Genomic DNA, 25,345 nt, shown 5'->3' on the forward strand with positions numbered 1-25,345 from the left:
TAAAACGCACTTATTATGAAATTGTATTTTTTCTTATCAAAGATAATGATAATGATTAATATTGAAATACTATGAAATTACTGTGAAAATAATATTTCAAAACAATCAAATTATGTTTTATTTGCAATAACTGTTACATACACATATGTTCCCTCAGATATCTTTTTATAGTCTCTCCTTCCTCTCCATCACTAAACTAACCTTACGTTTGACGTCGCTCATTGTGCCGCTCCCTTTCAGTCTGAGCAGTGTCCCCTCTCGCCTTTTTTCTCCACCTTTCACCCCACCACGATTCCAGGACTCCAAACTCCTCCCTGCTCCTCCTCCTTCTGTGCCTCGGCCTCCGTCTTTGTCTGTGCAGGCAGAGGAAGGTCGGAGTGTGTTTGGGGGAGTGGAAGAGCAAGCGAGAGGTAACCGGGCTTGGCTGTGGAGATGGAAATGCTTGTTCCCTGGGGGAGTGTGTCTCTCCACTGGGTTTGGAGGAGATCTGGAGGAGGCCTGATGGGACGCTGGGAATCGCAGCCTGAGGAGCTCCCCTTGAGCTTGAGACAGAGCAGCAGTGAGCTCCTCCCTCTCCTCACACTCCCTCCTCACTGTCTCCTGGAGTAACGCCACCTGGAGGGTAGTAAGGGGGGGGGGGGCATTCAGGCATTCAGTGTATCCAGCAAGTCATTTAGTTTAGTTCTGAGTCTGTTCCCTTTCCTTCACACGAGCAAAATGGATAACTTCATCTATTTCCAGTTTAAAGAAATATTACAGCAATAATCATTTTTAGAATATTCGCTAATTTGCTTTCTATGTCAGAGTGAAATGAGAACATTAGAATTTGTGAGTGACTAGAAAGTGTTTAGCTTGGCTTAGCATAAAGGCTGAGTGCAGGGGAAAACAACTAACTCTGTCCAAAGTTCAAACACACGCATACCGACACCTCTAAAACGGACAAACTAACATGTTGGATCTTGTTCCTTTAACTCGTAAATTAAGAGAAATTCAAAAACTCCATTTTGTGGTTTTCGGGGAGCTGCGCAACACAAATGGAACTTCTTGGCAAAGAACAGCTGGGTCAAAAACAAAGAAGTGTTGTTATCACGGTGAGATAGCCAGGTTCGGTATCATCGTGCCTGCACAGAGACAAAAAACAGGATCCGTGCTCATGGACTGTGTCTGGGCGGAGGGATAATCTGTGGTTTGGCAAGAAATTAACTCCATTGCTTAACTCCCACTAAAACCACAAACTGACATTTTTATATTTCTGTTTATATCAGTTATAACAAAAACAACACTGTTGCAGCACCTGTGGTGTTTGGACCCCCACTAACATCTTAAAATGAAGCTAGATGATTTAAGATGGACATTCTTTATAGCGAAGGAAAGAGAGCAGCTGAGGGAGATGGTTTGAGAGAGAGAGAGAGAGAGAGAGAGAGAGAGAGAGGAAGAAAAAGCAAAAGAGTAATGTGAGAAGGAAGAAAACAGGAAGATAAAATATATATAAAATATGAAGAGCAACTTGTGTAATGTATTTTCTGCTCTGCGGTTGTTTAATGTCTTCCTCCCCTGGGACAACAGATACATATTAGCTGCTAGATAACCCTGCTGCAATTGCTTTTAATTGTGCAGAAGATAAAGGTGGCCATTATGAACAGCTCGCTGACATTAACACACTGGCGCAATCAAAGAGACTCGGTCAGCAAGACCCACACAGGCAAGCTACCCTAACACAGTCATAGCGATCCAGTATAAACAGCGTCATGCACTAAAAAAAACCCACAATCAACTGCAGACAAGATGCTGCACACAGAGGTTCAGTGCACAGACACAACAAGGTACAGACTCAAGAACAGATACACATGAATTTTTCATTAAAAAAAACAAACACACATACAGTATGTGTGCATTTTTCTTTCCAGAACCACAAACAAATGACACTAAAATCAGGGAGGTCAACATGTGATACATTATATTGTTTACATCTTCTAGTCAGGTCAGAGAAATAGAGCCTCTCTGGCTGTGTCAAATGTGATTAAAACAAACTACAGCTTTTATGTGACAGACGGACAGAAATAGGAAAGCTGCTCACTTTAAGCACGGAGCCAAAGATTGGAGAAAAAAAAAGCTGCTCTGGCAAGGCCCTTCATAGCTTTCTCATGACTTTACATGCATTTCCTATCAATATGGACGACTGCTATAAATACTGCTCACTGGCTCGTTTAATTACAAACACATGCCGTTTGAATGGTTTTACATCATTATGGCCATCTGTTGTTTGATAACAGACAGGTGTTGTACACATCCCAAAATGGTCGGGTGACAAACTTAAAAGGGAGCTTAAAGGAAGATTCAGGCGAATCCCCCGTTGGGAAGTCTGCGTGGACTTGTAATGTAATTCACACCACACGAATCATCAGTCACAGACTCTCACATTTGGCACATAAGTTCTTTTAAAACAACAGCAGTTGGGTGACGATTGCATAGCAGTTTCCATAATCGTTGTATTACACTCTAATTGTGTTTAGTCAAGAAAATGACTCTTAACATTAAGGACACTAAAGACGTAAAAGACTTCCAGTCTAGTACATCTCTAGGCTAACATTCATGTGATCCACTTGTGTTGTCTTTGCTCTGTATTGTCCATCATGTCTTAAAACACACTTTTAGAACTCAAATATCACATGAAACCACTTGATTTAGTCAACATAAACTGCCAGATGAATTAAATGAAAATATGGCGTTTTTAAGACTCAGCTGATTAAGCATAGAATGGGACATGATCATCTGTGAGCTTTTAACAATCTGACTAGCCAGACTATACATACAGTGGGGCAAAAAAGTATTTAGTCAGCCACCAATTGTGCAAGTTCTCCCACTTAAAAAGATGAGAGAGGCCTGTCATTTTCATCATAGTTACACTTCAACTATGAGAGACAGAATGAGAAAAAAAAAAATCCAGAAAATCACATTGTCTGATTTTTAAAGAATTTATTTGCAAATTATGGTGGAAAATAAGTATTTGGTCAATAACAAAAGTTCATCTCAATACTTTGTTATATACCCTTTGTTGGCAATGACAGAGGTCAAACGTTTTCTGTAAGTCTTCACAAGGTTTTCACACACTGTTGCTGGTATTTTGGCCCATTCCTCCATGCAGATCTCCTCTAGAGCAGTGATGTTTTGGGGCTGTCGCTGGGCAACACGGACTTTCACCTCCCTTCGAAGATTTTCTATAGGGTTGAGATCTGGAGACTGGCTAGGCCACTCCAGGACCTTGAAATGCTTCTTACGAAGCCACTCCTTCGTTGCCCGGGCGGTGTGTTTGGGATCATTGTCATGCTGAAAGACCCAGCCACGTTTCATCTTCAATGCCCTTGCTGATGGAAGGAGGTTTTCACTCAAAATCTCACGATACATGGCCCCATTCATTCTTTCCTTTACACGGAGCAGTTGTCCTGGTCCCTTTGCAGACAAACAGCCCCAAAGCATGATGTTTCCACCCCCATGCTTCATAGTAGGTATGGTGCTCTTTGCATGCAACTCAGCATTCTTTCTCCTCCAAACACGACAAGTTGAGTTTCTACCAAAAAGTTCTATTTTGGTTTCATCTGACCATATGACATTCTCCCAATCCTCTTCTGGATCATCCAAACGCTCTCTAGCAAACTTCAGACGGGCCTGGACATGTACTGGCTTAAGCAGGGGGACACGTCTGGCACTGCAGGATTTGAGTCCCTGGCGGTGTAGTGTGTTACTGATGGTAGCCTTTGTTACTTTGGTCCCAGCTCTCTGCAGGTCATTCACTAGGTCCCCCCGTGTAGTTCTGGGATTTTTGCTCACCGTTCTTGTGATCATTTTGACCCCATGGGGTGAGATCTTGCATGGAGCCCCAGATCGAGGGAGATTATCAGTGGTCTTGTATGTCTTCCATTTTCTAATAATTGCTCCCACAGTTGATTTCTTCACACCAAGCTGCTTACCTATTGCAGATTCAGATTCTTCCCAGCCTGGTGCAGGTCTACAATTTTGTTTCTGGTGTCCTTTGACAGCTCTTTGGTCTTGGCCATAGTGGAGTTTGGAGTGTGACTGTTTGAGGTTGTGGACAGGTGTCTTTTAAACTGATAACAAGTTCAAACAGGTGCCATTAATACAGGTAACGAGTGGAGGACAGAGGAGCCTCTTAAAGAAGAAGTTACAGGTCTGTGAGAGCCAGAAATCTTGCTTGTTTGTAGGTGACCAAATATTTATTTTACCGAGGAATTTACCAATTAATTCATTAAAAATCCTACAATGTGATTTCCTGGATTCTTTCCCCTCATTCTGTCTCTCATAGTTGAAGTGTACCTATGATGAAAATTACAGGCCTCTCTCATCTTTTTAAGTGGAGAACTTGCACAATTGGTGGCTGACTACCATATATATAACATATGTTGCCTCAATGGGAATTTCTGAGGGTAAAATACAGCATGTATCTGTCTACAGGTGCTAAAACACTGTATGCACATGTGTTGAAAGAACACTCTTTACTGAACTGTGCGTGTCCGTCCAAATCTGTTCAGAGGGAAATCCCCAATAACGAAGGACACTTAGTAAATGTGTATATGCTGCTTTTACACTCATATTCAATATAGGCGCCTATATGCCACTATATCCATGTTCCACGTGCAGTGTGTTACGCCTTGTGCCATTGTATGTAATCGTTGTGTGTGAGTGTGTGTGACAGTTGGCACACATGTGTCTGACCACTTCCTTTCTGTGTGTGTGCGCAAGACTTGGAGTGTCATTCTCCCTCATGCTTGTTCATGTGCAGCTTGTGTGTGTGTGTGTGTGTCTGTGATGTCGTGCATGCCAGTCTAGCTGCAGAGAGAGAGACAGCCATCATTAGGGGCTCCTAGTGAGAGCAGGATTACAGGGCTAGTAGATGGAAGTCACACGCAGACTCACAGAGCCCCTGCTTTTAATCTAACACTGTAAACCACATTCCAGCACACACACACACACACACACACACACGCACATACACACACACACACACACACACACACATACATGCACACACACACACACACACACACACACACACACACACACACACACACACACACACACACACACACACACACAAACTACATGTACAGATGTTCAAAAAACACAGTCAAAGACTGTCATCTGCATTTACTGCATGTAGGGTTGCTTTTAGACTTGCATTAAGAGGGACTACATACAGAGACACACACAAGCACACGTTTTTGACCCTGCGTGTGTTGTGTGTTCTGTGTGTTGTGTGACCTAAGCACTGTTAGCAGGAGGTCGAAGGTCAGGCGTCTTTTCCCCCAGACACAGTGACCTTTGACTCTTGTCCTGGTTCTTCTGCCACATAGCCAGAGAGGGAGGGGGGGGGGGAGACAAGAATAGACAGGGAGGGAGAGAGAAAGAGAGAGAGAGAATAGAAGGAAAGACAGAAAGAGTTTGGGTGGGGCAGAGAGAAAATACAAAGCAGTGAGGGAGGGCAAAGATTCAGACTGAATGGGGCAATACCAGAGTGTGTTTGAGTGTGGGTTATTGTGTGTATCCATGTGCACACTAACACACTAAGGCTTTATTTCCAGCTTAGTCTCCATACTGCGTCAGCCATAGAATGACATCACTTTCTTTTAGAGGTAATGATGGCACTACAAACTGAAAGTCTGATAAAAATGCTGTAGCACTGAGATAAAAACAATTGCATTTCTATTGTTACATCTGCTATTTTGAGCTACAATTTATAATTTATGAACATATGAACTTTTTAGTTACTTAACTTTTCAATAAATCCTCAATTTTTCAATGTATGAATATTTACACAGGTGCACTGTTTTTAAATGAATGTGTTCCATGACGTTGCAATGGTGACACTGTAATGAGTTATCCAAGGGATGACAATATTTTGCCGATTTATTGGACGCAAGAGCATCAGACCACAGCAGGTGTCAGGTTTGGCATTTGTTGGAAGAAGCGTCCTATGAGATACAAAGTTTGACAAATATTACAAATATTACCAGTAGCATGGTTGGCATTTTTCTTTTTCGTGTTCAGTCCTAAAACATATCTTTCATCAAAAGAGATTGATTCTTTTTTTTTTGTCTTGAAAACTGACTGGGTGAAAGGTCAGCTACATGCTCCAACACTTAATGATGAAAATGCCTGTTTGACATTGCAACGGTATCTTGGCAACACAGCGATATCACAAGGTCACGATCACAACCTGATTACCTCTATCCAACACACACACACACACACACACACACACACACACACACACACACACATATATATAAACATACATAGATCAATTAAACCTTCATAGAGATAAAAGATAGAATAGATAGAAGATAGATGATAGAAGCTTCGTTTGACTTAGATAAGAACTGGGAGTGATCATTAGAGCCAGAACTGAAGAGCAGAGTTAAAAGGCTCTGAATACAGAAAGACAGAGACAAAGAAAGAAAAAGAAAAAAAAAAACAAAGGTCATCTAAAGGGATTATACTGATTGATCTGCTCTAAAACTACAGACACAGCACAGTAAAAAAGCCCCTTTAAATTAGAAGAGAAGGGGCAGAAAGAAAAGGGTGGTGGGGAGAAGGAGCTGCTGTGCCGAAGGTCCGTGAATGACACAAAGGAGCATGTCAGCTGTGAAATTGGCATCAGGGCACCTTGAACTGGCTGAACCTCTCTGGACAGGCGCTCTGAGAGGGAGGCGGTTAAAGAGACAGTGGGTGGACAAAAAGGGAGGGCTTTTCAAGGGCTGTCAGACTGCAGCAGCACAAGGCTGAGCTGGATGAGAGCAAAAAGGAAGGGGACGGAAAAGAGGTGATAAAGGAGTGATGAGAGGAGGATAGGAGGCACTGAGTGGAGTTAGTGACCTTTCTAGACTAGGAATGGATGCCCGTCTCTCACCTTCTGAGATATTAATCGACTTGTGTATCAACAAATCACCTGCGTTAGCTGAATCATCCTCCGGCTTTGACATTGAACCATTTTCCCTCAGAATTTAACAGAAAGAGCTGCTGTTCACAGCTCTTAATGAGCTTTCTGTGGTGGTGCACAATGGACAGTATAGTCACATTTATGCTGCATGACAACTGCTAACTGATTAGGATGAAACGCATCTTTGCCCCTTCATTGATAACTCCACTGCAGGCTGACGTTTGCCTTCACCAGCAAGTTTTATATGTTTTTAGGATATTATGGTTTGTACACGCATGCGATGTTTGTAATGTTCTGATTTGAGATTTTAAAGCTGCACTAATTGCTATTTTGATATTTAAATTACTTTGTGTAATGTGAGAGGGGTCCCTTGCAGTGACAACCCCACTTAGAATTATTATCTGATATGCAGTTCCCCTCAGTTCTCACTGTACTCTCATCAGCATTGTTCCCAGCTGCAGTTTGTTTTCAGCAAAAACACTCTGATAAACCAACTCGACAGTACCTGCCAAGAATCGACCAGTAGACAGACACAGTTAGCAACTTGCAGGGGAACATAGTGAAGCACTTAGCAACTTAAGAGCCGCCCTAGCGTGACCAAAAAATGAATCCACACCTCCTAAAAAGATTTTACACTTTTAAAAACATTCCAGTCCCATTCTAAGTTGTAACACATTCCCTCATTATTAATTAAAAGAAAGAGACAAAAATTAAGAAGCAGGGTACAGACTAAGAGAAATGAGAAATGCACCACAGGGAAAGTTGAGATAGAAGGCAGTAAGGGTGTTTTTTTGTCTGTGATTGTGTGTGTGTGTGTTAGTGGTCAGACAGCTTAGATGTGTGGTGACTGCTCCCCTGGAGACAGGCACCCAACACACACACACACACACACACACAAAGACACTCACAGACAAAATGTCAAGCTCATCACTTTAGGGATGCTCTCCTTCCTGTCCTGTCTTTGTTTTTCATCAAATTTGCTCCCTCTCACATTCACTCCATTCACTCCCTTACACACGCACAGTTGCCTTCCTTCATTCCTTCATTCCTTCCTTCCTTCGGGCTCTTCATATGTGCGCCTCATCCTGCTTCCCCTGTGCACTGCCTCCCTCTTTTCACTTTTGTTTCACAATTGAATTCAGCTCCATTTGGAAGGCGCTGGCACAGAAATCCATCACTGCACACTCTGCTGCCAAAGCAAATATGAACTCTGTCTGTCTCCATCTCTCTCCCTCTCTATTTAAACTCTCTCGCTCGCTTCCTTCTGCTGTGACCACACTCACACAAACACACACTTACTAAATTTAATCCAGCTTTGTTTGAACAGCGTTGGCACGGAAACACACCGGCGCAAAATATAAAGCAAATGCAAATCCGTCCATGTTTTTGCATGTACAGTGACAACTTTTTCTGCCTTTCTTATGCTTGTGCGGACAACTGAACGCCACGCGATGGAGAAACTTTAGTGGCACAAATGCTCAGACACACACCTCCTCTTGTAGCTCAGCATTCCTCTCAGCCATCAGCTGTAGGTCAGCTTCAGCTTGGCTCAGCTGCAGCGCCTCCTGCTGCTGCGAGCGCTGGTGTATCTCCTCATCCCTCCTCCTCCTCTCCTCCACCCTGCTCCTCCTCTCCTCCTGCAGCTCGTCTTGCAGTCCTTGCAGCTCCCGCTCTCTCTCCTCCATCTGGAGAACAGTTGAAAAATGTTTCCAATTTGTGCTTATTATTCCCATTTAACACATGTTCAGTGTGTTTTGTCAAAACCTGTCACACAGCGAAGGAACTGAAGGACAGCTTCGCCAACTCATTCATGAATTTCATTCAACAGGTCGTCCCATGTGACATCTCAGCTACTTTTTTTTTTTGAATTTCGAATGAAATATTTACTGTGACTCAACCAAATGTGTTGTGCAAATGTATCCTGGAATGAAGACGACATAAATGTTAGCTGGCTTGAAGGGGTTCTGCGTCATATATTGGGGGCCTCGCACAGGAAGTGGGCAGGAGGGGAGTTTTGCAGTGCCAGACACAGTGGGAGCTGGAGGGGATGAGTTGGACTTCTCAATTTTACTACATTACGGAAAATTCATGAACGGTCACAACCTGTCATATTAGATGTCTTATGTCTATTGAAACTTCCTTGTGTTTTACTCATACTGTGAAAGACTATTCTGTGGGCAGATGCATGAGGGTGTGAGTGAGCCTAAGTAGGAAGTCTTTTCTAATGTGTCATTGTTTTCTGTTGTCTAACCCCCGCTAGATTTAAAGTCTGACAGAGCTCTCTCTCTCTGTCTCTCTTACTTCTTCATTCCCTCAGTACACTCAGAGACAAACCACAATGTCATGCACACAGCCTGCATGCGTGTGTGGCTGTTCCAGTGATGCAGAGGGCATCTAAGGGAATTAATCACACACATACAGCATGAACAGAAACACAGGCAGTAATAGACAGATCAGACAAGTATTACACGGAGGAACAAAGTGGGAACGCCTGGTCTTACATTTCTATTTCTATTTAAAAAAAACAGGAAGGCAATGGTTGTTATATTCCCTGTAAACACAGACTGATCTTAAAGCATCTATTCTGACTTCTTCTCAAAATATAGTAAATGTAATATGTGAACAGGACAGCTAAAGAGGAAGGGAAAAGAATCTCTTAATTATAAGCTGCCTGTTACAACTTATTGACTTCTGCCATCTGATACTGTGTCAAATTGAAGTTTATTCTTATTCTTTTGGAGCTGTGTGTAACAAAAAGCAATTTCCCCCTGGGGATTATTAAAGGAATTCTGATTCTGATTGTTATTTATTTTTATTTTCAGTTCACGGATACGCACCTTCTGCTGAAGCTGCGTGCTGTCTCGCTGGTACTGTAGCAGCAGAAGTTGGTTCTTCTCCCTGTTGATTTTCAGCTCCGAATCCACCTCCCTGCGAAGAGCCTCCATCTGCTCCCTCAGGTGCAAAGCATTCTGGGTCCTCTCCTCTTTCAGAACTGCAGCAAGCTACGATATCAAAAATGAAGGCTCAGGATACATTTGCACAACAGTTTAAACTTGTGCGTTCATTCTCCTACACAATTATGACACGCTACTGCCAATGTAGTTTTCCATTTAGAGCCCTCTGAGATTCATGACCATTCAAAATACTCTTTTCATCAGCAGCAGCATTCGTGCATGTACAGGGTGTGATGAAAACTTCAAGAAGAAGTTCAGTTTAGCCCACATCCTAAGGCCTGTCTTGAACTCAGAGTCCTAAAAGAGACTGTGAAGTGTTGATTTTTTTTATGATATAAACAGGAAGGAGGAAGGTCACACAAAGCTTTGTCACAGAGTTTAACAAGAAGTACAGAGACAGACATAAGGAGACAGCAGTAGTGTATCAAATTGCTGAGTACAAAACACTCACACAGCCTGAAAATATTTCTAATGAAAACTTTCAAAAGTGTTTGGAACTGCCAGGGAAGATTTTTGAAAAGATTTGGCATTGCTCTCTAAACCTTTTAAACATCTCAGTGCTTCTGTAAACACATTTCATCCCAAGAAGCTGCTGTCCTATCCACACTCTCTGACCTCTAAAAGACACTTCTGACAAATGTTTTATTGTTCCATATTGTGCTATGTGTCATATTGCTGGTGTGAGCTCTAAATAGAAACAATGCCTTAACCCTATTCTTAACATATGTGGTTATCCAAAGCTTTGGCCCACAGAGAGACAATGACAGCAGTGTGACTGGCCTTGTCATCAGACTCTGGCACTCAACAATTGAACCGTTGGGGGGATAAAACGCCAGAGAGTGGGGCCGAAGCTGCGTGACATATTTTTAGTCAGGCTTGGCCAAGGCCACCTTGTTTTCTAGAAGATCAGAGAAACTGAGTGTTAGTGCTGTGGGCTGGGATCATTGTGGATGTGAGTGTGTCTGTTTATTTGTGTGTGCTTGTGCTTGTGCGCATTTATGTGTGCAAGTGTGAAAAAAGAGAAATAGTGGATGTGGGTGTCGGAGACAAACAAGATTGGCGTGTGAAAATGTGTATATTTGAGCCTGTGTGTGTGGGCGCGGTCTGAGAGACTGTACGAAAAACTATGATTGCGTGTGTTGGATCAAATGAGAAAACACCACTTCCTCTTTGCTGGGGGAATGTACGTGTGAGGAGCATGGATGGTTTGCGTGCGTGTATCCTTTTGTGTGTGTGAGTGTGTGTATGTGTATGTGTGTATGTGCACAGCTGCTGTTTATATCTAAAAAGTGCCAAAGAATGACCACTTCCTTTCCATGGGTATAAGCCCATGTGGGAAAAGAGGCAGGAAGCCCATAATCAACAATAACCTGTATGGACGTGTGTGTGGGAGCTGCTCTAGCGCATACATCGGTCTTCACATGTGCAGTATGTGTTTAGAGTGTGTGTACATCTATCATATGGTGTGTGATACTTTTATATCTACAGTATGTTTGGCACTTTTGGGGTCTGCACTAGAATAGAATAAATCATAGATCACATCAACATAATTCTCTCCAGTCTACATTCTGTTACAGTTTCTCTTTGATCAATGTGCCCCCAAAATGCCTGATGACATTGTGGGTTTCTATGATACAATTTGTGGAGTTAAATGAGATTTTGCTGCAGAATTGGGTCAGTGGTTAAGATCAAATACACATCAAGTGAAACATTGTGCTCAAACAGAACTGAAGTTGAAAGACTTTTGACACTTGGCTCAAGAGAATCACATACTGTAGTGATAGTTAAGGCCCACTGGTTTCACAGATTCCCAACATTGTGTTGTGCATAACTTTAAAAAAGCTTGTAGTCTGAGCAGACTTATTCCTTTGACTCAACAGTACGTTACTCATAAAACAATCCATCAGTGCTTTTGAATGTGTGTGATAAAGTGAGATTTCTCGTTGTTCTGGCTGACTGTATGCAAATCAAAGGCTTGTGAAAGTGGACATGGTTCCTTGCAGCTGTTGTGTAGAATGAGTGTCATGACTGAACAGAATCACAAGCACTTTGCCTTTTAATGCAGGGACATGACAGATAGTATTTTTTTTTAACTACAAGTTATAGAAAATTGGTTGAATTTATATTGTGATTTTTAATTTTAAATTCTATTCACAAATGTTACATCTGATAATAACCTGACAACAGCAGCAATGGACCTCTACTGTGAAATCTGCATCTTTAACAGCAGTAATAACCTGATCATCCTTCTTAAGCAAAGGCACAGCACAGTTAAAAGTACAACAATAATGTTTTTCTTATATTAAGAATCATTTGCAAACAGTAAATGACAGACACTAAATATGATGCAGAGATTTATTGCTATTCTTTTATTTTGCTGAAAGTTCCTCTTTGTTGTGACTTTCAACTAAACCTCAGTGACTCTTGCCGCCAGACAGTCAGACAGTGCAAGAGACACTACTATACTGTTTGACTAATAAAACACAGATTGGTTTTGTGAGCGTGTGTGTGTTTGTGTGTGTATTTAGTTTATCTGATGTTAAACAGGCTGGTGGTCTTGGAGCCTCATAATCTTATCCACATTGTGTGTCAGAACCCCCTCCCCTCCCCAAACTCCTCTGAACTGTGACAATGGCTTGGATGCTGTCCTAATGTCTATTTACTTCAATACACTGGAACTAAATGTCTGCCAGTCATAAACAGTTACACCCAAAGTCACTAAGCCATTGAGTAATGTTTGATTTGTTTGAGTTCATCATGCATAATTAAAACATTACATCTGCAGACCATATAAAACTAATATCAAGTTATACAAGGCAACTGGATTACATTTTAGTTGCACTCCATCCCAATCCAAGTCCTTAATGACCAAATGCTGACACTGAGTCTGTGCCAGTGTTTATTTTATCATACTTATGTTCACTTTTTTTCAAGATAGCAGCACAGTGTACCGTTCTTTCTACACTGGACTAAATCTAAACTAGCAGGCAATGAGATATGTTGGACAGCTGCTAACTCGCTCCCAATGCTGTGAAGTTCTACTGTTTTTAAAGAGCACAAAAGGCAAATGCAGGGTTGGAATGTGTCAGGATTTATATGGTTGATGCTAATCTATTAAATAAAATGCCTGGATTGGGACAGATCCCGAAACTACAAATTGGCTTAGCGCATTCCTGCTGAGTTTGATCACCTTTGAGGCCATTTGCTGTCTGTAGTCCTCCTCCATCTTGGTCCGGGCTCTGCCATGGGACTCTATCAAGATCTCCCTGTGCACGTACATAGAAAAAAGATAGTATATGAAAACTCAGGGCAACACACGCACACTGAAGCATTCCGTCATTCAGATGTCTCATTATATAACGATAAGTGTTGATGTAAATACCTCTGACAACATCTGCAGACTAATGAGAAGATAAATGTGGCATCAGGTCAACAGCAACATCTGAAACCATGTTCAAATAGCAACTGCCCAAGGACCAAATAACTCACTCCCTTACTTCATACAGCAGCAGCCAACAGTCTTCCATCTGTTTTTAAAACCATTACCACTCTGCTGTAAATGCCTTAAGAGTCGCATATGAGACCAAATGACACGTTCACAGTCACTGGCTGCTTTAGCTTCTGGAGTTTTACGAAGACTCTCCGTGCCCTCGATGCTAATGAGGAGACTCAAGCACAGACAGATAAATGAGCATGAAAGAAAAAAAAAAATTTACCTCTCAAATATAAAATGCTCTCTCTCACACACACCACGTGCACACATGCGAGATTGCATTAAGCATTTTTACAGCGCAGCACTTTCTGCACTTGAATAGATAAGTAAGTAAGCCAGCATCACGTCTGCATCTGTCACGATCCAAAAAGCTCTGATAATATTTACACATGCTTCTTTTTTGATGAATTTCTCAGCATGTCAGGCTGCATAAAGAATATATAACAGGAACACTCCCAAAAGCCTCTGGGGAAAGAGAGGGGGAGATGAGGAAGAGGAGGAAAGAAAGAAAAAAAGAGTGAGATGGAGGTGAGATAGCGAGAGAAGGTGAATTTCATTGATTTGTTGATCTTCTGTCCAAATATAATATCATTTCAGCAGCTGGTGAGGCCGATAAGATGTGAGGCAGCACCACTGTTAATCCAGTCAGAGACAAGTTGAGGAACTGACTGGGTCACATTTGGGGGAGAAAGGCTCTTTGTGGGAGCTCACTACGGAGCAGCAACAACGATTCTGATGGAAAAACTAATCACGCAAGAAATAAAGACATACAACTCATTAAGTAAGATTTAGAGATACAGTGGGGCAAAAAAGTATTTAGTCAGCCACCAATTGTGCAAGTTCTCCCACTTAAAAAGATGAGAGAGGCCTGTAATTTTCATCATAGGTACACTTCCACTATGAGAGACAGAATGGGGGGAAAGAATCCAGGAAATCACATTGTAGAATTTTTAATGAATTAATTGCTCTGTAAAATAAGTATTTGGTCACCTACAAACAAGCAAGATTTCTGGCTCTCACAGACCTGTAACTTCTTCTTTAAGAGGCTCCTCTGTCCTCCACTCGTTACCTGTATTAATGGCACCTGTTTGAACTCATTATCAGTATAAAAGACACCTGTCCACAACCTCAAACAGTCACACTCCAAACTCCACTATGGCCAAGACCAAAGAGCTGTCAAAGGACACCAGAAACAAAATTGTAGACCTGCACCAGGCTGGGAAGACTGAATCTGCAATAGGTAAGCAGCTGGGTGTGAAGAAATCAACTGTGGGAGCAATTATTAGAAAATGGAAGACATACAAGACCACTGATAATCTCCCTCGATCTGGGGCTCCACGCAAGATCTCACCCCGTGGGGTCAAAATGATCACAAGAACGGTGAGCAAAAATCCCAGAACCACACGGGGGGACCTAGTGAATGACCTGCAGAGAGCCGGGACCAAAGTAACAAAGGCTACCATCAGTAACACACTACGCCGCCAGGGACTCAAATCCTGCAGTGCCAGACGTGTCCCCCTGCTTAAGCCAGTATATGTCCAGGCCCGTCTGAAGTTTGCTAGAGAGCATTTGGATGATCCAGAAGAGGATTGGGAGAATGTCATATGGTCAGATGAAACCAAAATAGAACTTTTTGGTAAAAACTCAACTTGTCGTGTTTGGAGGAGATAGAATGCTGAGTTGCATCCAAAGAACACCATACCTACTGTGAAGCATGGGGGTGGAAACATCATGCTTTGGGGCTGTTTTTCTGCAAAGGGACCAGGACGACTGATCTGTGTAAAGGAAAGAATGAATGGGGCCATGAATGAAAACCTCCTTCCATCAGCAAGGGCATTGAAGATGAAACATGGCTGGGTCTTTCAGCATGACAATGATCCCAAACACACTGCCCGCGCAATGAAGGAGTGGCTTCGTAAGAAGCATTTCAAGGTCCTGGAGTGGCCTAGCCAGTCTCCAGATCTCAACCCCATAGAAAATCTTTGGAGGGAGTTGAAAGTCCGTGTTGCCCAGCGACAGCCCCAAAACATCACTGCTCTAGAGGAGACCTGCATGGAGGAATGGGCCAAAATACCAGCAACAGTGTGTGAAAACCTTGTGAAGACTTACAGAAAACGTTTGACCTCTGTCATTGCCAACAAAGGGTATATAACAAAGTATTGAGATGAACTTTTGTTATTGACCAAATACTTATTTTCCACCATAATTTGCAAATAAATTCTTTAAAAATCAGACAATGTGATTTTCTGGATTTTTTTTTCTCATTCTGTCTCTCATAGTTGAAGTGTACCTATGATGAAAATTATAGGCCTCTCTCATCTTTTTAAGTGGGAGAACTTGCACAATTGGTGGCTGACTAAATACTTTTTTGCCCCACTGTAGCTGAAAACACGCACTGGATCAAACGGACGTCTGAGTATGTACTCACACACAGACAATGGCATGAGAACATTTAAATTCATATACATAAAGCAGCGTACCCCAATGTGACACAGCCACTACCTTATAGCACTCTGTGTAAGTGGGCCCATCTGTATGAGAAAAGCATGTGAGCTGATGTCTGTGTGTGTACGAGTGCGCACGCTTGACTCTGTGTACATCTGATAGTGGAGTAGATGATCTACAGTATAATAAAGAGCAGCAGCTACATTCCATCTCTTCCTAGTCAGGGCAGACACAATATTATTCACTCCACTGGCTTTGGCTAATCACATCAGCCTACTCACCATACACACATGCGCGTGCATATACACATACACACACACACACACACACACACACACACAGGGAAGGACATAAATAGATGCAGACAGACAGCCACGCATGAACGCTCCCCAAGAGTTGCAAGTTTGATGCCCAGATCTGACTCCTGAAGCTCATTTAAATGGGTCCCAGGCTTGTTAAAAGATGGGATTCAGACAGGAGATATAAGCCTAAAAGAAGGCTGTTGCTGTTGAACAAGCATTACGATGCTACCGACCAGTTTTCCTGTTAAGTCTTAGCCAGTGGAAAAACCCATGCAAGTGGGGATTTGACAGTTTTATGAAGCTGAAGCCTTTTTAATATGTAACAAACTGCTGATGCATACCGTGTTTGTGTGTGTGTGTATCTGTGTGTGAATACTTGCGTGTTTGTGTCCCACTGTCAGATTTAATTCCGGCTTTCTGATCATCCAAAAAAAAAAAAAAAGTAGACCCCTGCAAAGATACCAGAAGTTTTAAAATCAACTTTGAGCCTGGATACGCACGTGTGTGTGTTGGCCAGTGCGTGTGTGTGACCCCCCGGGGAGCGTGAGCGTGCAAATTCAGCCCTCGGAAGGAGGTCTGGGGGGATTACAGGGAGGAATGATGGGAAAATCTGGGAGCACTCTCTCATTCACTCACACGCCAGACTGCTTTTAAGGACAGGCAAGTGTGTATATGTGTGTGTGTGTGTGTGTGTGTGTGTGTGTGTGTGTGTGTGTGTATGTGCCGTGCGAGCGGCTGCTACCTCATCAAAAGGCACATTCCATTTTTCCACTTTATGCTGATACAATCTTTGTACGCGCACGCAGACAAAGAAGGCTGACTCGACTCCAAATGATATTCCATTTTTACAGCGACGCTCAAGGGCAATTTTAAATAGTTTTTATTGTGTATGAAGCAACAATCCAGATCAACAGCTAACAGGAACCTCTGCTGACATCATCTCATCCTCAATGCTTTTCTCAGGGACGCAACTCTACACCTGGAAAGATGATTAAAATTTCAACATCAAAAATCTTCTCACACTCACACATGCTTTTCAAAGCGGGAACGGAGTGCCTTGTAAAAAATTTGACATATGAATTTACAGCAATGGCCATTTATGACAAGTGAATAAAAACGACTAAGAGCCACAATAAAAGAAAACCCAGACAAGGATGATATAATACTTTCCACTGGGAAACAGGGTGAAAAATTGAGAAAATACAGCAAGAGAAGAGAGAAAACAGAGCTGAAAAGAGCTGTAAACATAGCCGGAGGAAGTATCGTATAGACGTGATGCTGACATTAATCTTTTATAGTCTTTTATTAGCCTAATTGTGTAAAGCCTGAGGGATTAAATCGCTTCTCTGTATGGGGACAGACAAAGAAGAGAGTTTTTGGGATCATAATTTCTGTCACGAAAACATTCCTCTGCGCTTGAGACCACTTGAAACAAGTCCTCTCGCATTTAACAGATGGATGAGGAACCGCACAGATACTCCTGACCTCTCTTGACTTTTAAATCTTTTACTCTCTCCACTTTCTGCCACTTTCACTCTTTTTCCCCTCACCCTCTCTCGCGCTGTCTCTCCATTTTTAAGTTTGTGTCAGTTATACCGAATCAAGGGCAAGCTGTCATGTTTCATGTGTGTGTGTGTGTGTGTGTAGATCGTGTGCTGCCCCTCTGACCCAGGCTGTGTGCATGCCAGAGCCAGACAGTGTGTGAAGTAACCACTGCAACCACAGTCACGGTCTCCATCCCTCCTCCCTACAACAAAGCCTCAACCCCTGCCTCCCACCCTCTCTCTCTCTCTCCTCTCCTCCTACCTACGCTTTCCTCGTGTCCTTTTGTGCTACTCTATATCCTCCTCTCTCTATTACCTCCCTCTGCACTCATATGCCTTTCCCCAACTTTCTTCCATCCCACGATCCCACTACCCTGGCCTGGGGAAACCACTGTCTTTTCAGTGTCACACACTTACAACTGGTTTTCATCACCGTCTGCATTGTTCCTCAATACAAGATTGATAACTGCAGGTCACTCCAAGTCAACCTACACACAACGGGGTAATTATCCTTGTTACTGTAACCGAGTCACCTTTTTCAGCTGCAGTAATTTGACTTTAATTTACCTTTGTCTCGACTTCAGTATCATACAACTGGCCCTCATTATAAAACTGTCAGTTTTGGAGGACAGATTTTGCTAATAGCTGGCCTGGTTTATAGCACTGAATAAATTGTTACGTTAGCTCATTTTTCACGTGTATGTGTTATTTTGCTATATGGTCATTTTTATTTTAAAAGAATCTAGAGTGAACTCTTATTTATACTTATGATACTGCTTTATAGTGTAGTACAAAGCAGAATGATGACGTGTACTAATGTCTTCATAAGAGATGAATCAACTCATCAACCTTACATTCTAAATGAGCTACGTTGTAATGCTACACTGTCAGAGTTTTTGACACCTGACTACAGCAAAAGGCGTATATTTATATCTCTATATTTCCATTACATGGGGACAGTAGTAAAGCAATATTTTCTGTTGCTACAATCTCCTACTGGAGAATGTAAAAGGCCACATCAACCTATATTAACCCTGTAAAGGGCTTATTACTCAAGTGTTAACTCCTCAGTATGGAATATAATTCGACTCTCCAATACAATTTAAGACAGTTAGAATGGTATTGCATAAATGGGTCCTTAGGGTGGAGAGGTGACTCTTGTTTCTGGTTAGATCAGAAACAAGAAAGGTTGACTCAGGGTAATATACAGTGACAGGGTGGCACAAAGGGTGGAGTGTGTATGAATGAGATAACAGGGGTTAGAGGAGGACAAAGATGGAATCAGATGAGATTAATATAGGAGGCTTGGTAAGAGCAAGCACAGGAGAAGTGGTGATAATGCATATACTGTAGGCAAGTGTAGGATAATCTATGTGTGAGGGTGGAAGACAGAGCAGTGTATGAACGAGGGAACAGTGTGTCCTTTCATGAGTCACTGGAGGTCACAGAAATGGTCAAATCTTGACTTTATAAAAAGGCCAAAAAAAAAAGAGTCTTGGAATGTGTGCATGTGTTTGCATGCACATATGTGTGAACGCCTGCGGTCGGGACGTGAAGTGAGTACAGTCAGTCAAGTCAGTAATCCAGCCTTTTCCTCTTGGAGTCTCTCTGATCATCTGGGGCAAGGGCGCACACGCACACACACACACACACACACATACACACACACACTCAGTTCAGTTGAGGACGCGGCAGAGAAATATTCTTGGGTGTCTCTTTGTGTCCCACCATGCCATTAAATCAAATAACTACTATCAAATAACTAATTCAGCCTCGAGGGGCATGTTTTCACTTTCATGTCTCCCGCTCAGTTTTATCCATCCATCCATCCATCATCTATGCCGTTTATCCTTAAGGGTCGCGGGGGGCTGGAGCCAATCCCAGCTGTCATTGGGTGAGAGGCAGGGAAGCCTTGAACTGGTCGCCAGTTAATCACAGGGCTGACACATAGAGACAGACAACCCTTAACATCCACACTCACACCTACGTGCAATTTAGAGTCACCAATTAACCTGCTTGTCTTTGGACTGTGGGAGGAAGCTGGAGTATCCGGAGAAAACCCACACAAGCACGGCGAGAACATGAAAGGTTCAAAGCTCCAATCACAAATCTGCCGGCCAGCAGATTCAAACCTGTAAAGTTTTAGTGCTCACATATTTGTGGTTTGTTCTTAGTAGGAAACCTTGTGACCTTATTGAACTCCATAAATAATACAGATGGTAGATAATTACATTTCTGCGACGTCTTGGGAATCAATTGGCTATTGATATTAACATCTCTAATTATCTACAGCCTGCTTTTACTCTCTTTGAAAGGACTGTTCAATAGAATAATTAAATCAAAGGGTGTTTTCACAAATGACCTGAAATCCCTTCTCATCATAAGACCTTGATATCATTACACAATGTCCACTTCTGTTTCTCCTCGCCAACAGGATTGAAAGAACACAGAATAGTGAGTTTGAGGTCCTGAAAAAGGAAAACAAAACCCTCTTATGCAAGAAGTCAGCTGGTGGCCTACTCCATGATGAAGGTCACGGGTTGCAGCTGTCCTATACACCTATAGGATATTAGGATTATACTAATACATACATTTGTCATCTATTTGTGCACTACAGTAGGGGAGAACGGGGTTGGTTGTCTCATGGGTTGGTTGCCACAGTGTTTATTGCAGCCAAACTAGAAGGTGCTGTTTCATCATGTTGATATAAAACATTTGGCGTGATGTCCCAGCTCATTTCTATCAGCCCATTTTGTGTAAGACTCATAAAACATTGAGGAAATCTTTTTTTATCTTGCTGATGTTTTTGTAATACAAGCTTGAAGGTGATTAGGCATTCCATAATCAAACATTTATGAAAAAGAGGAAGGTGATGGCTTCAATTTCAGTCTACTTTTCAGTTGGTAGCTAAAGACATGTGGCAGCTGACAGATTTACTTCCTGTCTACAGCAGAGTGCGCCGAGTCTGTTTCCCCAGACAAACTGCAAGTCTCTTTCAAATACAACAAATGACACCATCAAGTATCAAATGTGATACTTGCTTGCCCAAGTATCACATCCACATGACATCAAAAATAAAACAATGACTTTCAGATAGCAAATAATAAATATAATGTCTGTGTGTGTCAGGAGTCACCTAAATCTCTAGGAAGGTTCAGCTCAGTTGGAGCGTCCTGGGGCCACAAGCTTACAAGTCAGTTGCCTCGACCACATAATCTGCAGGTCATGAGCCAAATAATCTGCAGTCTGTCCTCAGCGGAGACTCTTGGTCTCAGAATATGCAGCGAACATGCAGTCCTGGTGAACAGAGCTCTGGTGCTGGGAAGACTGTGATTGGTGAACACTGGTGATTCAAGTGGCTGTTCAAAGCACCCTTAGGATTTGTTGCAGTCTGACGTCAGAGGCCGGGGGGGGGGAGGGTATTCTAGTTAAAGCATACGCAACAGTTGAATATGTAAAATGTCTGCTATTCACATTGAGGTCAACTCCTACACCTGTTTGGTCCTGCATGGAAGGATGCACACTGGCAATACATGACAGATTTGTATGTGCGTATATTATAGAAGTTTATGGGAAAGCATAACAACCTTCAGCTCATCCAACAAACATCTCTTTCTGAGAAGTGAGAGAGGATAATTGGAGGCGTCCGGCCCTGAAAATATATGTTAGATAGCACAGGAGAGCTGTATTTGTCTACATATATTATATTGGTTTATAACTTTCAGCATGAAGTTGACCGGCATGGAGAGACATAAATACTCATGTGTGGGTCTATTTCCATGTCATTTTAATTTTTTATGTCATTCTTTTATCTATATTTAACTTTATGAGTTACTTAGAGAAAACCGTATGTTATAGGTAAAAAACATAATAAAGGATCATTCTCATAAAAGCAGCCATAGAGTGTAACAGACACTGTTGCGTGTTTCTGATTTATACAAAAGAAGAAATACAGGTAGGCCTACAGGTTCAGTGTGCTGAATGTGTCAACCAACATTAAAATTACTGGGAAGGACAAATTTGTGTTGTTTTATCTTTTGGCAAGGTTTCAGTCCAGTGTCTATTTCACATAAAATGATGATTACACTGCATTACATGCTTATACGGGTTAAGAAAGGTCTCTGACCTGTTGATAATCTGAAACTGCAGTTTCATCAAGCTAAAACCAGTTGTCCTCTGCTCTTAAAAATGAATAAGACATTAGAGATAATGTTGTTTTGATGCCAGAGACAAAACATGATCCCGTCTTAACTAGAAAAATATTAATTTAAGCATAATTTCAACCTAAAGGTCCTGATAAAGGGTAAATGTCGCACTATGTAATACCCATGAGGTTTGTATGTAACAGTGCAATCAGGGACATGTCGTAAAAAAACTAGATACAGTATTGACATGGATAAACACCCATAAATGCAAGGTTATTGAGCAGTGTGCTGGACAGTGTGAGCCAGCCACACAGGGAGAGGTAGCACCTTACGTAAGAGACTGGGCACAGCTCCCAGCTCTCTATTAGATCTACCCACTCAGCCCTCATGGAAAGATGCAGGCTCTTGGTTTTGCATTGACATGAACATTCACAGGATTCCTGCCTGCATTCACCCCACGTCCTCTCAGACACAAAGGGGTTGTAAATATTTAACATTAGAACAAAACAGTCTATTTCCCAACCAGGGGTTTACAATGCCTCCGGTCTGTGGTTGTGGTGTCACTGTTAAGAAAAGCAGAAGAATTAAGGATAGCTGAGTGGTGAAGCTGGATCCCAGGAAGCAAAGCAGCCATGTTTGACATTTTAGTTCAGTATCTGAGCATATCTTCCCAAAATGACATGAGTTTTCTAGCTCCAAGTAGGACCAGTAAACCAAAGACCAAAAACTCATAATACAATAGTAAATTCTTGCAAGAATGTTTCGTTGAATCACTGCAGCCTCATATTTTGTTTCATTCTCATTTGTTTTTCGAGTTGTGATTGTTATACTCTTCATGTATTCTTCTTAGCTGATCTATTGATCGATTGATTGATTTGATTGACAGTAACCAAACAACCCACCAACTATCTTAAGATTCGGATTCAAGTGTTTGAAAATGCCAATTGGTGCTTTGAGGTACGTGACATCATCTTTTCCTAAAAGAAACCCCGGCCACTTCAAACCAGTGAGAATAACACAGAAAAACAGGAAAAACTGTTCTAACGTTGGCAGAAAATATTGTGTTCATGTATGAATCTATGACCCAAGGTCAGAAGCCGATCGAGAAAATTAAGGCCTTGGGCCTTTAAGAAGGGTGTGTTTGTGTATATATGTAGATCATCATACACATTTCAAGGTCTAACATTTGTTTGTCCATTTTTAGGTTATAAGAATCGGATATAAATGAATAAAGCATATACGTATATGGAATAGAATAAAATAGAATAGAATAGAATAGAATAGGATAGGATAGGATAGAATAGAATAGGATAGGATAGAACAAATATTCCGATCAGGACCTTTCTCTCCTCAGCTCTCCTGCTTCCTGGTGGACCTTCTCCAGAGCTTCCCTAAATCGTATCACTTCCTCTTCAGCTGCGCAGCACTTCCTGTTCATTTGTTCCTCTCTCTGCTGCCACGACAACAGCTGCTCCTGTATGGTGTTGCATCTTTGTTGGCATGACAACCACCTCTGGTGCTCCTCCTCCAGCTCCCCTTTGAACCTGTTGAAAAGATGCAGAAACGCACTTAAACATTTAAACACACACAATTACTGTCAACACAGTAATATTCCAAGAGGAAACATTTTTCGCCTGCATGCATGTAGGACTGATGTTTATACAACCACACACACCTGCAGGCACAGCAAGAGGTCAGTGGGTGAGTGTAAGTGTCAGAGCAAGTCTGTTACATAAGAGAAAAGCTGTTTATTCTTCAGACTCCCTGGAGTTGGGTGATTGACACACACACAAACATACAAAACTGGGACAAACCCTGAATTCAAACACAAGTTTTTCTTTTTACTGAAACAAACCAAGTACCGAAGCATTGTAGTGTGTTCTGACAGTGAGCGTTGGTATGTAAAGTAGTACTGAGAGTACACACCTATGCAAATATATTGTACATACAAGGAGAGGAAAATGTCACCCACATACACACAGACAAATGAGTGGGATTAAATGTTGTCTGAAATAGAAGGCAAGTAAAGAAAGAGGTGGACTGATAAAAGAGAGAAAGAGCAGTGAAGTGGTATCAACCACAGGTAGAGCTGATTTCTTATCTCTCCTCTTTACTCTGAGAAAAGGCTGACAACAGAAACAGTTTTAATGCCAGTATGTTGACGGTCACTGTTCTGGCAGTTGGTATCTGTTTCAGGTCTACATAGGAAAAGAAACTATTCACAAAAACTCACATAAAACCATTTGGACAAAGTGCACATTCACAACCAATTCAACTTAAAAGCAGCAACAACTTTGTTTATCGATTTCTCTGCAGAAACCGAAACTTTTCCACCAGAACAACATTATCTTATTTCACCCTCCCCCCAAACTCTCATCCCCTCGGAAATAGCCCCCCCTCCCCCCAGTGGAGTGGTATCATATGTTGAGCTGTATAGGAGCCAGAGGGTGAGATCAGAGACTGCTGTGTGGGAAGGGAAATAAATCGACAGTGTAATTGAACACACCAGGCTGCCAGTGGCTTAGAAAAAGAATACCAGCAGATACCATGTGAAAAAATACACACGCCACATACATCTAACGCCTCCACGGAAAGATGAGAGGCTCTGGGTGTATATGTCTGTCTGTGGGTGTACACATGTGGGTTGGGTGTGTGTGCACATGTGTCTGCCTGTGTATGATTGTGATGCACTCCAGTCGGAGCAACACTGTGCCTCTGCATATCTACAGTACGTGTGTGCCTTTGTGCACAGATGAGAGCAAGTGCGTGTGTGTGTGTGTGTGTGTGTGTGTGTGTGTGTGAGAGAGAGAGAAACATGACTCCACGCCAACTAAGGAGTGCTTCCATCTGTTGCGCCAGCCTCACACGAGACTCTCTCCTGTGTCACTGGCACTTTATGGAGCCTAAGATCTCCTCAACTGATCCAAGAGCACATCAGCTGACAGTAATGACCCTGCCTCTTTCTAGGAGGAAGAGAAGCGAAGCGGAGGAAGTCGATGATTTGGAGGGGAATGAGTACTTGTGAGGATTGTGGTGAAGTTGGAGAAGGGAGGAGAAAAAGCACAGAGAGAGAGAGAGAGAAATTAAAGAGGAGAGGTCAGTTTACCTGAGTAGTGCTTCTCTGTGCTCTTTCACAGAGTCTTCCTGATGGGACAGCTGCTCCTCTCTCTGTGTCTTCTGCTCCCTGGAGACAACAAAGTGCATGACATGGTCAGCTTTCACCATTTTGACCACTGTAGACCGACATAGCTGAACATAGAGTAATACTTTCCTCTTTCCCTAAAATATAATTCACATAAATTGTTGCCACATTTCACATTCAGGCAGAGGGAAATATAATCTCCCTGAGTATGTTTTTACAATTTCAAGTGTCACTGAAAAGTACTTGAGCAAGATACCAAATCCATACAACTGCTACTGCTATACCTCTGGGATCAGCTAAAGTTAAGAAAGCTTCCTGTATATTATGACTCTTTTGGCTTGCAAAATATTAGTGCTTGCCATTTT

At 42.1% G+C, this 25,345-nt stretch overlaps 1 protein-coding gene across 1 annotated transcript; it reads right to left on the reverse strand.

Annotated features, from left to right (window-relative positions):
* Nucleotides 1-146: 146 nt before the first annotated feature.
* Nucleotides 147-25,063, reverse strand: lekr1 (Leucine-, glutamate- and lysine-rich protein 1). The gene is made up of 6 exons (XM_070829406.1): nucleotides 24,945-25,063; nucleotides 23,179-23,382; nucleotides 13,100-13,175; nucleotides 9,793-9,957; nucleotides 8,446-8,640; nucleotides 147-615 (listed from the first exon to the last, which is right to left on the reverse strand). Exons 1-6 carry the CDS (start codon nucleotides 25,061-25,063, stop codon nucleotides 166-168), a joined length of 1,209 nt encoding a protein of 402 aa, XP_070685507.1. The 3' UTR covers nucleotides 147-165.
* Nucleotides 25,064-25,345: the final 282 nt, after the last annotated feature.

The sequence above is a fragment of the Pempheris klunzingeri genome, chromosome 4 (assembly GCF_042242105.1).
Source record: "Pempheris klunzingeri isolate RE-2024b chromosome 4, fPemKlu1.hap1, whole genome shotgun sequence".
In the NCBI taxonomy this organism is placed as follows: domain Eukaryota; kingdom Metazoa; phylum Chordata; class Actinopteri; order Acropomatiformes; family Pempheridae; genus Pempheris; species Pempheris klunzingeri.

What these genes read in the sequence shown, in the direction of transcription:
- lekr1 (XM_070829406.1), bottom strand. Translation starts at nt 25,063, where the DNA reads ATGGTGAAAGCTGACCATGTCATGCACTTTGTTGTCTCCAGGGAGCAG. An exon ending in GGAGAGCTGAGGAGAGAAAG is followed by an intron (nt 13,176 to 23,178) that starts GTCCTGATCGGA and finishes GTACGTGCACAG; the next exon opens with GGAGATCTTGATAGAGTCCC. An exon ending in ATGCTGAGCTACAAGAGGAG is followed by an intron (nt 616 to 8,445) that starts GTGTGTGTCTGA and finishes ACTACCCTCCAG; the next exon opens with GTGGCGTTACTCCAGGAGAC.